The sequence below is a fragment of the Danio aesculapii genome, chromosome 17, assembly GCF_903798145.1.
Source record: "Danio aesculapii chromosome 17, fDanAes4.1, whole genome shotgun sequence".
Lineage (NCBI taxonomy): Eukaryota > Metazoa > Chordata > Actinopteri > Cypriniformes > Danionidae > Danio > Danio aesculapii.
In genome coordinates this window covers 41,439,638-41,454,090 of record NC_079451.1, presented here as the reverse complement: position 1 = coordinate 41,454,090, position 14,453 = coordinate 41,439,638, and the positions used below count along the sequence as shown (strand labels likewise).

The window sequence follows — 14,453 nt, the reverse complement described above, 5'->3', positions numbered from 1 at the left end:
TGCATTCGTTTTTTAAACAGGACGCTAAAAAATTCCTTTTGATGTATGCCTGGTGTTAAAAATATGACTAGCATTACTATTCTAAAGTTGACAGTACAATAACACTTGGAACTCTTGACAAGGAAACATTTCTTATTACACACAACAGAGAAACCATTACCCTACCCTTCACCAATAACCAACCTAAAGTTTTATGCATTTTCATAATATTAACTCTTCTTTTGCAGTGTAAAATGAGTCGTGCTGTTCTATTCTGGACTAACTGTATTTTATTATTATTAAGTCTTTACTTGATGCACTCGACCATACCACTGGACAGTATTCTATATAAGAAAGAACAATTGCCTGAACAATTTGAGAGATACAGTAAAATTTACACATCTCTTAATAATTGATAAACCTCTTCCCATAACTACTACCAATTTATCTGTTTCGACCACTTTAAGAAGAACTCCAAGAAACCTAATTTCTTCTACCTGTTCAATAGGCACATTCATTACAGACACATTTAATTGTGGCTTACATTTAAATTGAAAGTTTGATCCAAACACACTACTTTTGTTTTTTGTCAAATTTAAAACCATCTTATTATTCTGTACCCACTTTACCACTAGTTGTAACTCCTCATCTAAATCAGCAGATAATTTATATATCTATGTTTTATGTTTGTAAAATGCTTCTTGATTTATTTGAACTCTTATAAAGTAAGAAAGCATTTTTTTAAAGTGTATACCATCCAGGTATTTGATCAGTACTCAGTATCAGCCATTACCCTGAGCCTTGGAATTTGAATCGGTAAAAGGGTTTTGACTAGGGGTATCAAAATTAATTGTTTTTTCGGTGCACCGCGATGCAGACATGGACAATGCAGTATCGGTTCTGTAATACTCATAACCGGTTATTATGTACTGACATCATTTATCTCATATGTGCTAAAGTATGTTGCGGTAGCTTACTATGGCGAGGGAGGCGAGCGCGAGTATTTACAACGCTACAACTACTTAAAAACGCAGAAACAGTGCACAATTTCACTGCGTGTTTGTGTGCTGGTCAGTCTTTCATTGACACAGCAAGATGTGGCTATTTCACTGCGATTGAGAGAATAAAAGTAAACTCAATTTCTCTCTCACTGTGGCCCTTTTGACCGGCTGGGCATGACTTTTCATCACCTCTCAACTGTTACGATACTTCTGGATACAGACACTAGCACGTGTCGGCAGAGTTTTCTCCACTGTGTCTATCATAGATCAGCTGAGATCGCCGCTGTTATTTATCAGTGTCACTCATCAGTGAAGAGCGCCAGCGGCAATCAAAGCCCTTTCTGTTGAGCGCGTGACCAAGACAAGGCTCAGAAAGCGAGCAGGATATTAATATTTGTTTGTGCTATAAATGCTCATGTTATTTAAAGATACAGTTAATATATCTGACTGTTTGTATTAAAGGACAAAATTGCATTATACAAATATATTAATAAATTTTAATACAAGAATTGCTGTGCTGTGAAGAAAATATGAAACTATGTATGGAAAGCATTGTCAATGCATGGTGATGCACCGAGATATCGAATTGAACCGAATCGATGGCATGATAATCAAAACCGAACCGAACTGTGAGACCAGTGTAGGATCACACCTCTAGTTTTGACACATCTCTAGTCTAAACAAACCAAAAAAAAAGCACCAGTTTCCAAAGCAATGATCCATGTGTGAACAGGGACATCGCTGTCATTTCAGAGCCCATCTAATATCACAAAGAGCCTCCATTGACCCTTTTCTAATATCTTATAAGTGCCTTCTCAGGCAGACATTTTTCACGCCTTTGTAATGAACGTCAGAGCCTCAATACTGTAATGTTTCCATCTCCACCTCTCATGTGTTTTTCACGTCAGTAAATAACTCATCCTCAGACTATATCTATTCACATCTTATAAATTAGCCTCATGACTAGTCTCATATCATGCATATCAGACGACAAGATGATCTCACACTATTTAACCATCATTGTCCATTGTATGCTTGGGAAAACAATAGAAAAATGCCACTGTGGTTGCTGGTCAGTGATTTGAAGACAGCGTGTAATTCCTCAGATGCCTCGTTTCCATTAACCTTTACTTGAAAACCAAAGACCGGCTCATACATCATTGGAAAAGCATTCTACGGTGACTTCATTGGTCAGCCGCCCAAAGCTAATTAACTAGCCGTAATAACCCAAACACTGGCCCGTTAGTGCTTTGAAAGTAATCGCCTTGGACATTTGGGTTTTAAACATTGCTATATAAAACCAGAAACAAAAGAATCACAGGTCCTGAAATGAGCCTGACCCCGCTATAGCACACAAATACCTAAGATTCAATCTTTTTCAGATGTATCAGGCTTGAACGCACAGATTTGTGTTTGTTTTTGATCATGCATAATTCCCTCTGACCTCTAGATCCTGTACACTAGGATGCACAGGCCGTATGGCGAATAATAAAATACTTTCACAGCGCTGAAGCTTTATCTCCGGTCGTGAAACTGCTTGATCAGCCTGGAGGCTTATTTATGCTTTATTGCGATAAGTCAGAATCCATAAAATTGAAGGACAAGTCGAAGCCTATAATGGATTTGTGTGTGTAAAATTTTTTTAAGAGCGATGCTGTAGTAATTGAATCTCATAAGCTCTGCCTTCCCATCATGCCACTCTCCATCCAGTCTGATTGAATTACTGACTGCTCTGTTCATCTGCTACTGAGCATCCATCTTATTTCCCCACTGGAAGTAAAAGCCCAGCAATTTTAATTGATGCAAAAAAAAAAACGTTTTCAGCAGTGCAGGTTTTATGTGTTACAATCAGAACATACACTCAGCGGCCACTTTATTAGGTACACCTGTCCAACTGCTCGTTAATGCAAATTTCTAGTCAGCCAATCACATGGCAGCAGCTGAATGCATTTAGGCATGTAGACATGGTGAAGACAAACTGCTGCAGTTCAAACCGAGCATCAGAAAGGGGAAGAAAGGTGATTTAGGTGACTTTGAATGTGCATGGTTGTTGGTGCCAGACCGGCTTGTCTGAGAATTTCAGAAACTGCTGATCTACTGGGATTTTCACGCACAACCATCTTTAGGGTTTACAGAGAATGATCTGAAAAAGAGAAAATATCCAGTGAGGGGCAGTTCTGTGGGTTCAAATGTCTTGTTGATGTCAGAGGTCAGAGGAGAATAGCCAGACTGGTTCCAGCTGATAGAAAGGCAATAGTAAATCAAATAACCACTCGTTACAACCGAGGTCTGCAGAAGACCATCTCTGAACACACAACACATACAACCTTGAGGCGGATGGGCTACAGCAGCAGAAGACCACACCGGGTGCCACTCCTGTCAGCTATATATATTTGGACTAGAAACAAGAAACTTTGTATTACATTTGTATGAACATTGTATCATTAGGATGGTGTTATCTGATAATTGAATAATAAATATATTCAACATTTTTGTCAAATTTGAAAAGATAAAATAACTCTTCAAGTGTGTCGTACACTGCAAAAAATGCTTTTCATTCTTAGAATTTTTTATTTTAGTCCAATTAGCATTTTTATAGGCATTTTCTAAAAAAGTATGTTTTGTTTTCAGAAATAATATGTCAATATTAAGCGAGTTTTTCCTTCAAATAAATAAAATAATCAGCCAATGGGGTAAGCAGAATAGTCTTATTGCAAAGGAAAAACCTGCTTAATATTGACTTATTATTTCAGATTTTTTTTTTTTTACTTGTCTAGAAAATGCTTCTTGATTTAAGATTTGTTTTTAAATTTGGACTAGAAACAAGACAAGTATAGAAAAATCAGAATCACTGTGAACTGCTGTATGAGCATATTTATCCCATTTTATCAGATATCATCTCTCACTCTCTTACACCCAGACTGGAGGAATCTGTCTTTTGAAGCTAAAAATTCTCTGTGTGTGTGTGTGTGTGTACTGCGACATATGGCTTTGTTTAGTGGCCTCTTTCATGTCAACAGCAGGGGTATTTATGCATGTGACTGTGTGGAGGGCAGTGTCCAGAAATGAAGCCAGGGATGCTGCCAATCAACAGGCCATTTTTCCGGCCCTTATCCTGCGGGTGAACCTGCGTTTAATGCCCAGTGCTGCCCACACGGCGTATGTGCTTACTCAACCACACCGAGACATATGGCAAATGTCAGAAGGCTGTCAAATGAAGGCCTTTCTGGAATCAGAAAAGCCCAGTTGATGCAGACAAAACACTTTTGTGATTAGACATGGTACAGACTATATTTGAAAAGACGGTTATGCAATTCTTGTCCATTTTTCAGCTGTAATGGCTGTATAATTGTATGGAATATGTTGGTGTAGTGTGTGTGTGGCATCTGTCACTGTGGTTTATGCCAGAGTGCTGGTCTGCAAGCTAAACATCATTTTAGAAAGTGTGAAACGGACCACACGTATTGGTGTAATGCTCCTGAGGCCAAGTGGATTTTAGCATCTGACCTATTTTTGGAGATCTGAGACACTCAAAGACACATAGACATTAGCTATGTACTATATATCTGCAGGTTTACAATGCTGATCAACAACCTCAAATTACCTTTGCCAAGTGCATTGACACAACCCCATACCATGTCAGACCATACCTTTTGGACTTGTTGCTGGTAACAGTCTGTATGTTCCTTTACTACTTTGGACTTTGGTGTCTATTTCTCCCAAAAAATTACCTGAAATACTAATTCATCTGACCACAGTACATGTCTCTACTGTATGATGGTTTATCCCAGACACCTCTGAGCCCAGAGAAGTTAACGGCACTTCTGGACACTGTTAACATAGGGCTTCCTTTTGGTACGGCACAGTTTTAACTGGCATTTGTGGATGAAACTATGGATTGTGGTACTTGACAAAGGTTTGCCAAAGTAGTCCTGTGACCGTATGGTGATATCGCTTATAGATGAATGATCATTCTTGATGAAGTGCTGCCTGAGGGATTCGAGATCACGGTTGTTCTGCTTAGGCTTGCGCCCTTGTCCATTATGAACTAAAATTCCTCTAGACTCCTTGATTTTTTTTAACAATGTTATGCACTGTTAAAGGTGAAATATCCAAATGTCTTCCTTTATTTCTTTGAGAAACATTGTTTTTAAACATTTCAATAATTTTCTCACATATTTGTTGGTAAACTGGCGATCTTCTGCCCATCTTTGCTCCTAAAGGACTAGACCTTTCTTGGATGCTGTTTTTGTACCAAATCTAATTTACAATTACCTGTTGACATCACCTGTTTCAAACCACATTATGGTTTAAACGAATTTACCTGGTTACTAGCCCTAAATTGCTCCTGTCTCAACTTTTTTTGGAATGTGTTGCAGGTCTAAATGACAGGAAAGGATGTATATTTACAAAAGAAATGAAGCTGAGCAGACAAAACATGAATTATTTTGTGTTCATATTGTCTGCAATTAAATACAAGTGAAAGTAAATTTAGAAATCACTAATTTCTCTTTTTTTTATTTGTGTTTTTCATACTGTCCCAACATTTTCTGATTTGGAATTGTATAATAACTTTAACTGTTAGAAGCTATTAGTTACTAGTTATTTAGTTAAGGTTATTAGCTACCATAACTTTATTAGTTACTAATAACTTGAACTTTTCTGATTTTGATTGTAATAATGTGTGCCTTTTGTAAAGCTGCTTTGAAACAATAATTATTGTGAAAGGCCTTATACAAATAAACTTGAATTAAATTGAATTTTTACTGTAGCATTTTAAAAGGCATGTCAATTATTCATAATGCACAGCATTGATTGTACAGTTAAAGTCAGAATTATTAAACCCCCTGAATTATTAGCCTCCGTTTTTCCCCCCTCAATTTCTGTTTAACGGAGAGATTTTTTCAACACGTTTCTAAACATAATAGTTTTAATAACTCATTTCTAATAACTGATTTATTTTATATTTGCCATGATGACAGTAAATAATATTTGACTAGATATTTTTTAAGACACTTCTATTCAGCTTAAAGTGACATTTTAAAGCTTGACTAGGTTAATTCGGTTAAATAGGCAGGATGAAGTAATTAGGCAAGTTATTGTATAACGATGGTTTGTTCTGTAGACTATCGAAAAAATATAGCTTAAATAAGCTAATAATTTTGACCTTAAAATGGCTTTTAAAAAATTAAAAACTGCTTTTATTCTAGCCGAAATAAAACAAATAAGACTTTCTCAAGAATAAAAAATATTATCAGGCATACTGTGAAAATTTCCTTGCTCACATCATTTGGGAAATACTTAAAAAAGGTTTAATAATTCTGATTTTAACTGTATGTAATGCAATCCTTCACCAACTTGAATCTTGGTCTCGTTTCAGGCAAATCCTACACTATGATCGGCAAAGACGACACCATGCAGAGTTTAGGGATCATCCCGTGTGCCATCTCCTGGCTCTTCAAACTGATCAACGAGTGCAAGGAAAAGACAGGTGCTCGTTTCTCTGTCCGAGTGTCCGCTGTGGAGGTCTGGGGTAAAGATGAAAACCTGAAAGATCTGTTGTCTGAGGTGGCCACAGGCAGCCTGCAGGATGGCCAATCTCCAGGAGTTTACCTTTGCGAGGACCCCATCTGCGGCATGCAGGTAAAACAGTGGTTTTGTCCCAAATGAAGTCAAAATTATTAGCCCCCCTGTGAATTTTTTTTTGTCTTTTTTAAATATTTCCCAAGTTATGTTTAACAGAGCAAGGAATTTTTCACAGTATTTCCTGCAATATTTTTTCTTCTGGTGAAAGTCTTATTTGCTTTATTTCAGCTAGAATAAAAGTCCATTTTAAGGTCAAAATTATTAGCCCCTTGAAGTTATATATTTTTTCAATTGACTACAGAACAAATCATCATTATACAATAATTTGCTTCAATTCCCTAACTTGCCTAGTTAACCGAATTAACCTAGTTAAGTCTTTAAATGTCACCTTAAGTTGTATAGAAGTGTCTTGAAAAATATCTAGTCAAATATTATTTACTGTCATCATGGCAAAGATAAAATAAATCAGTCATTAGAAATGAGTTATTAAAACTATTATGTTTAGAAATATGTTGAAAAAAATCTCTCCATTAAACAGAAATTGGCGAAAAAATATACAGAGGGGCAAATTCTGACTTCAACTGTACATCTGTTCATTTAGCAGATGCTTTTATCTAGTAGGGATAAAAGAAACACTTATACATAATCAGCAGTATATAAATGCTGTGACAAGTCTAAGTTAGTTTAGATTTTCTTTTCCTCCTCTGTTTCCACTCATCTGTGTTGAGCACACTTAGAATCGCACAGTGTTTCCAAGAAGCATGGAGTGTTTATAATAAGATGTCTGGTGCATATAGAGAGGAAAAGAGTGTGAAAATAGATGGTTTGTCATGAAGCACACTAAGAATTGCACAATATTTTCCAATAATGTGGAACGTTGATAAGAAAGTGTCAGGTGCATGTGGAGAGAAGATTCTGAGGGTGTGTTATGGACTAGTGTATTATGTAAAAACACGATTTTCAGTAGATGAAATGAAAGTATCTAAAGAAACAAAAAATATAAAATAAATTTAATTAAAAATGAAAACGCAACATACAGAGACTGACAGCAGGGAAAATAAGTATTGAACGCCTCATGTTTTTTTCTGGGAATAATATTTCTAAAGGAGCTGTTGACATGGAATTGAACCAGATTTTGGTAAAAACCCAAACATGCAAACATAAAAAATAAAACAATACAACAATACAATACAACATAAAAGAAATTGGAAAACAATAATGTGTTATAACAATGAAATGACACGAGGAGAAATAGCTGAACTACTGAAACGTATTTAATACTTTATATAAAAGGCTTTTTGGTGACGGCAGCTTAAAGACACCTCTTATATAGAGAATGAAGTTACATGCATTGCTCAGGAGTTTTTTTTCAGACTTCAACAAAGTGTAAAAAATCTTGATGGTTCTGTGCAACCCAGGCTCATTCTGAGAACGTAGTCCCGTGGACGTTTCTGGAGACCGCGAAATACGTAGCGCGAAATACGTAGCACGTTCATCTTCATCATCCTGATAATGTAGATGTTGGACTGAAGCAGCTAATATTCATTTACAATAATTAAGGGCAGAAAGTTGCTGAATAATACTGAGAGATTTCGTAATAATTCCATTCAACTGCATAAATATTTTTTGTGGTCAAAATACTTTTGGTAAGTATTTGGTACACTTTTGCCTCTATACTGGATATATGGCAGTTTTAAAAAAGAAGCAAGAAAACAATCAGCTTCCAATAAAGATGGCATTGTTGTCTAAAATGCTAATACGTGACGCGAGGATTAGCGGTTCAGAGAAACCCCTGTGTCTGTAATCCTCTGACATCTGCACTAATCTCATCTTGGACTGATACCTCACAGCAATGGGCTGTAATGCCCTCACTTCTTCTGCTCCGGTGACAGTCGGCCTTATCACACAGAGCAGGCTGCAGACGGGACACCCAGAGCTGCGTTCGCATCCAGATACACAACAAACAACTCCACAAACACAAGCATTCCTTCTTGGATATTAAGACTTAGCTGAGCTGACAACATTTTAATGCTTTATTTTCTCTAATGCTGTTGATAGTTATGTCCATGTGTGTGTGAACGTCAGTGTTTGTTATATGAATAGTAATATTAAACAGTAAACAATATGCATAACTATTGATGCAATTATTTTGTTTGATATATTGACATTCAAACAAATGAAAATATATGGTTATTATAGTTACTGGATGTACAATTTTATCACATGTAGTTATAAATTAACAAAGCAAAAACACAAAAAAACAGTGAAAATGCTAAAAATAAAAATCTTAAAGGGATAGTACACCTAAAATTATTTTTACTCACCCTTTTACTCACTCTTAACTTGCCACAAAGCTGTTTTAGTTACTTTCTTCTGTTGAACACAAAAGAAGATATTTTGAAAAATGTAATATTAATATAATGTTATTAGTTTGTTCCTACTATGGAAGTCAATAGTTATCGGTTTCCAGCTTTCTTTGAATTTACTTATTTTAACTACAGCAGAAAAAAGAAACACATACTGTAAAACTTTGAAACCAGTGAGTAAAGTTTCTTTTCAGTTTTTTAGCTCCAACTAAATGTTCTTCAGTTAAATCGTGCAATTCAATGTACATTTGTGTCCTTTGTGTTTATTCACAGTTACAGAATCAAAGTGAGTTGCGCGCACCCACAGCAGAGAAGGCCGCTTTCTTCTTGGATGCAGCCATTGCTTCACGTTACAGCAGTAAGCCAGACTGTGATGAAGAGGAGCACCGTAACTCTCACATGCTCTTCACCCTCCACATCTACCAGTATCGCATGGAAAAGACCGGCAAGGGTGGAAGTGAGTGTTGTTACAGCATCAACATGTATATATAGACACAACACGATCTACAGCAGGCTGTTAGACTGAGACTTAGTGTTTAGGATACAAATTTTTGTTATTACTGGTTAGGATGGTTTTGTGAGGAATGACAAAATGCATGAAGTAAAGGGGATAATCGCATACAGTTATTATTATCACAGAGAGAAAATCATTTTTAACACATTTTTAAACATAATAGTTTCAACAACTAATTTCTTTTGTCTTGTTGACAGTAAATAAAGTTTCATTAGTTCAAGATGCTAGTAATCAGATTAAAATACAATTCAAAGGCTTAACTAGGTTAATTAGGCAAGTTAGGGTAATTAGGTAGGTCATGGACAACTGTGGTTTGTTTTATAGCCAATAGAAAAAATCTTAAGGGAGCTAATAATGTTGTTTTTATTTTTTATAACCACTTTTTTTTTTTTATTACTTCAATACTAAAAGAAATAAGACCCTGAACATGCGCTGTTAAGAATTTCCAATAAAATATACATACAGTAACTGTAAATCAATTACAGCAAAAATACTGTATTTACATGAACACCACCATTTATCTTGCTGTATCTGTATTTTCAGTATGTATTTTATATTTTCTGTAAAATATACAGTAATTTTCACAACGTAACTTTAAAATACAGTAACATACTGCATAAATGTCCTACAGTAAAATACAGTTCATATTTTAGTTAAATAATTTGTCATTAGTCCCTTATTTATCAGTGGTCACCACAGCAGAATGAACCGCCAACTATTCCAACATATGTTTTACGCAGCGGATGATTTTTTCAAGTCATGCATGTGTGGATGAATTATACACTACCTGAAAAAAGTCTTGTCATCGATTCTAGATGTAAGAGCAACAAATAATAATTTGACTTCTAGTTGATCATTAGAAAAAGTGGCAGAAAGTAGATTTTTCTGATGAATCATCTGTTGAGCTGCATCCCAATCATAACAAATATTGCAGAAGACCTATTGGAACCCACATGGACCCAAGATTCTCATAGAAATTAGCCAAGTTTGGTGAATGAAAAATCATGGTTTGGGGTTACATTCAGTATGGGGGCGTGCGAGAGATCCGCAGTGGATAGCAACATCAACAGCCTGAGGTATCAAGACATTTGTGCCACCCATTACATTACAAACCATAGGAGAGGGCAAATTCTTCAGCAGGTTAGCGCTACTTCTCATACTTCAGCCTCCACATCAAAGTTCCTGAAAGCAAAGAAGGTCAAGGTGCTCCAGGATTGGCCAGCCCAGTCACCAGACATGAACATTATTGAGCATGTCTGGGGTAAGATGGAGGAGGCATTGAAGATGAAGCCAAAGAATCTTGATGAACTCTGGGAGTCCTGCATGATGCTTTCTTTGCTATTCCAGATGACTTTATTAATAATTTATTAGAGTTATTGCGGAGATATATGGATGCAGTCGACCAAGCTCACGGAATCATACACAATATTAATTATTTTTCCAGTGCACCATGACTTTATATTCCATACTGTACATTATTTCTGTTAAATGAGAATCAACTAGAAGTAAAGTTATTATTTGTTGTTCTTTAAACTTGAATAAGCGACAAGACTTTTGTCAGGTACATGTAGTGTATACTGCTCAAAGAAATAAAGGGAATACTTGGAGATACATCGTGTTGTTTAAGTGTTCTCTTTATTTTTTTAAGCAATATATAATTTTTTTTACAGAGGAACTCCATTTTTAAAAATACCCCTGTACATGTGGACATGCCCTAAGGCTTTCTTTAGAAAAATATAATAGGAAATACCGTGAAAAATTGCCTTGCTCTGTTAAACAGAATACAAATTTCACAGCAGGGCTAATAATTTTACCTGTAGGTCTCACCAGCTGTACGTATCTACTCCATGGGCGTTTTCTCATTATACTTCCAAATGTTGGTTTATAAATTGTCTGTTGTTGATAATCTTAGAGAGGCGTGTGATAAAAGACAGAAAAAGTGGCGTTGTTAATGTAAGACTTATGATCTGATCCAAAAGCTGTCATGCTAAAGCTCGCTATTTCTGGAGAACAGTGCTAATTTATCTTATCCCAAACAATGATCTGTTTGGCACAAATGAGTCTCACGTTCTTTCTAGAGTGAACAGAAAGTAGAACCAGATGTGTTAGCTGGGGCTTTTAGGATATTGGAGTAACTTGAATTACCTCCAAGCTGTGTATAATGAAGCTTGTGTAAGCAAAGTCCTGAAATCCACTCGACATGTTTATATAGTTTATATAATAGACATATCACAAAGAGATATAATGTTGCCATTTGAAATAAAGAGTCATTATCCATAGAGTTTTAACTAATAAGTTCCATTTATCTTCAGTAGTCAACTAGTAGGCTTTAATAACAATTCATCATACAATTAGTAATAATATTATAATAATACAGTACTCATCGTGAGAATTTTGATCACCTTTATACTTTGTTCCTTCACGTTCTATTTAAACTAGGGCTGTCAAATGATTAAAAAATTTATGTAATTAATCACATTTTTTTTGTAATTAATCATGATTAATCAAGAAACGGCGTATTTATTACAGAAATAAAAACACAGGCATGTAAGTGCCATTTGAATTTCAAAACAATCAATGCCGATAACAAACAAAAATGATTTCCATGTTGGATTCTAAATGGACTACACACACACACACACACACACACACACACACAGACACAGACAACGCGTGCAGTACAGCGCACCTGGTGAGCGAGGGATCCCTTCAGATTCATCAAAACGCATGATTGCGTTCATCAAATTTGCTTAAACTAAGCGTTCTAAATTATGGCTGTATTTTACAAACAAGGATTCTGACACAGCAACGTGAAGCAGAGGCTTTACAAAAGTTACGTGTAAGTGGGAAACAAGTCAAACTTAATGACACATTTGAGGGCTCATGGAAGCAGCTTAAAGGTGAGGAATGGGCTGTCTTTGACAGCTTGTGACTTGATCTGGCACTTTCACTGAGTACATTTACATGGACACCAGTACTCCGCTTTTATTATTAAGACAATACTGATTAAGAGTCTACCATGTAAGCAGCGATTTTTGATTACCTTAAAGGATCACGCAAATCCCGAATGTGGAGTTTTTTCTTTCCGTTCACCATGCGGTATCAAATTCAATTAAATCGTCCTGAAGGAAAATATGCTGAATGAAAGTAAACTGCTGAACTGCAGTGAAAGTCTAAAGATTAAAAATGAAACACCCAAAATTGCATGAAAATCTGGAGGAAACGCAGGATAGCCTGGTGATGCGACATTAATTGTTTTATATTGAAAATTTATTTGCAAGTTAAACACATCGCGGATGAAAGTGAGGACCATGAGGGTGGGGGTGGGTGTAGCGGATGAAAGTAAGAACCGGGGGGGTTCACTCACTATTCTGATTCCCTAGGTCGCCTCTATGGACACACCGGCCCTTAACACACGTCGGCCACAACAGGATATAAAAAAAAAACTGCAACTGCGTTATTTGCGTTATTTTTTTTTTTTACGTGTTAAATATTTTTAATTAATCACGTGCGTTAACACGCTAATTTTGACAGCCCTAATTTAAACACTTTAAAGAGACAGTTCACACAAAAATGAAAATTCTGTCATCATTTACTCTCTCTTCACTTCCTCTAAATCGGTTTAAGTTTTTTCTTCTGTTGAACACAAAAGAAGATTTTGAAGAAAGAATTTGAAGAAAGCTGTAAACCTGTAACAATTCATTTCCATAGTATTTGTGTTTCCTACTATGAATTTTTATCACTGTGAACACGTATCTTTCTAACTTGCACACTATGGGCCCTATCATACACCCGGCGCAAGATGGGCTTGGTGCGATGTGTTGCTATTTTTCAGACCAACGCAACCCTAATTTTCCTGTTTTGCGCCACGTTGTTTAAATAGTAAATCCATTTGCGCCGCTTTGTGGACTCATGGGTGGTCAGATAAAGGAGTTGACTAAAATAGACTGCACAATAGACCAGCTGAAAACATGTCTAAAGTCCAGCTCAGAGCATGTTAGTTGTGCGCCTTAAACGAGTACACATTGCGTAATACACACAGGATTTGCAGGTACAGCAATTTGCATTTGTATAATGTTAATATTATTAGCAGTATTATTTATTACATGTATATTTATATTTGTTTTAATAAAAACAAGTTTAGATTCGTCCACCTGTTGGGTTCTGGAGACATATACATCACCATATGGGGCATAAGAATAGGACGTCTGTTTGGATATGACTCAGTTTTTTTTTTACCACACTTTGTTATTATTGTTTATTTATTCGAAATTAGAACTAAATTTAAAAATAGTTTTGAAACAAATCTTTGTGCTTAACAAACAAAATAAAATATGTAGACTAATGGATGTCATCAGTGGAGTGCGTACAACACTGTTTCCTTATCCGTGAAAGTAAAGAAGTAAAGAGAAAGTAAAGAGGCCGAATGGAGGAGGCTCATTCTTTATCCTCGTGCTGCAGATGCTCTGTTTAACTGGTTTATTGCTAGTGAAGCGTTCAGTTTTTTCCATTCAGTTTTTCCACTTACAAAGTCCACAAATACGCCATGGCGCGATGCAACTGACTCTTAAAGAGAATGGGAGATGAGACTGTGATTGGTTTATTCTCAAAACACACCCATAACTCACTAAGGGAATCAACCCTAAGCTCAACCCTGTTATACCATGCGTCACAGCACAAACTGTATTTTTCCGTCCTTAAAATAGCAAAAGTGGATTTGGACACACCCTTAATGATTTTGTGTCACACACTTTAGACACTTTAAAATAGAGCCCTATGTATTCATTTAATGGAAATGCAATAAAAAATAGTAACATTCTCTAATCTTATTGCAACATAAAATACATGTATTTCTATTTGTATATATTTAAAGGCAAAGCTGAGTTTTCAGTAGCAATTACTCCAGACCTAATCAGAAATTATTCAATTATGTGGATTTGGTTCTCCAGAAGCATTTCTTATTATCAGTTTTAAAACCTGATCAATTTAATAGTCTTTTAAATGTAT

At 35.9% G+C, this 14,453-nt stretch overlaps 1 protein-coding gene across 1 annotated transcript in view; it reads left to right on the top strand.

Moving 5' to 3' along the window:
- The window catches only part of kif26ba (kinesin family member 26Ba), a 201,256-nt gene that overhangs the window by 171,573 nt on the left and 15,230 nt on the right, over positions 1-14,453 (top strand). The window contains 2 exon segments of the mRNA XM_056476361.1: positions 6,361-6,623; positions 9,206-9,389. Of these exon segments, the coding sequence (XP_056332336.1) occupies positions 6,361-6,623; positions 9,206-9,389 (447 nt within the window).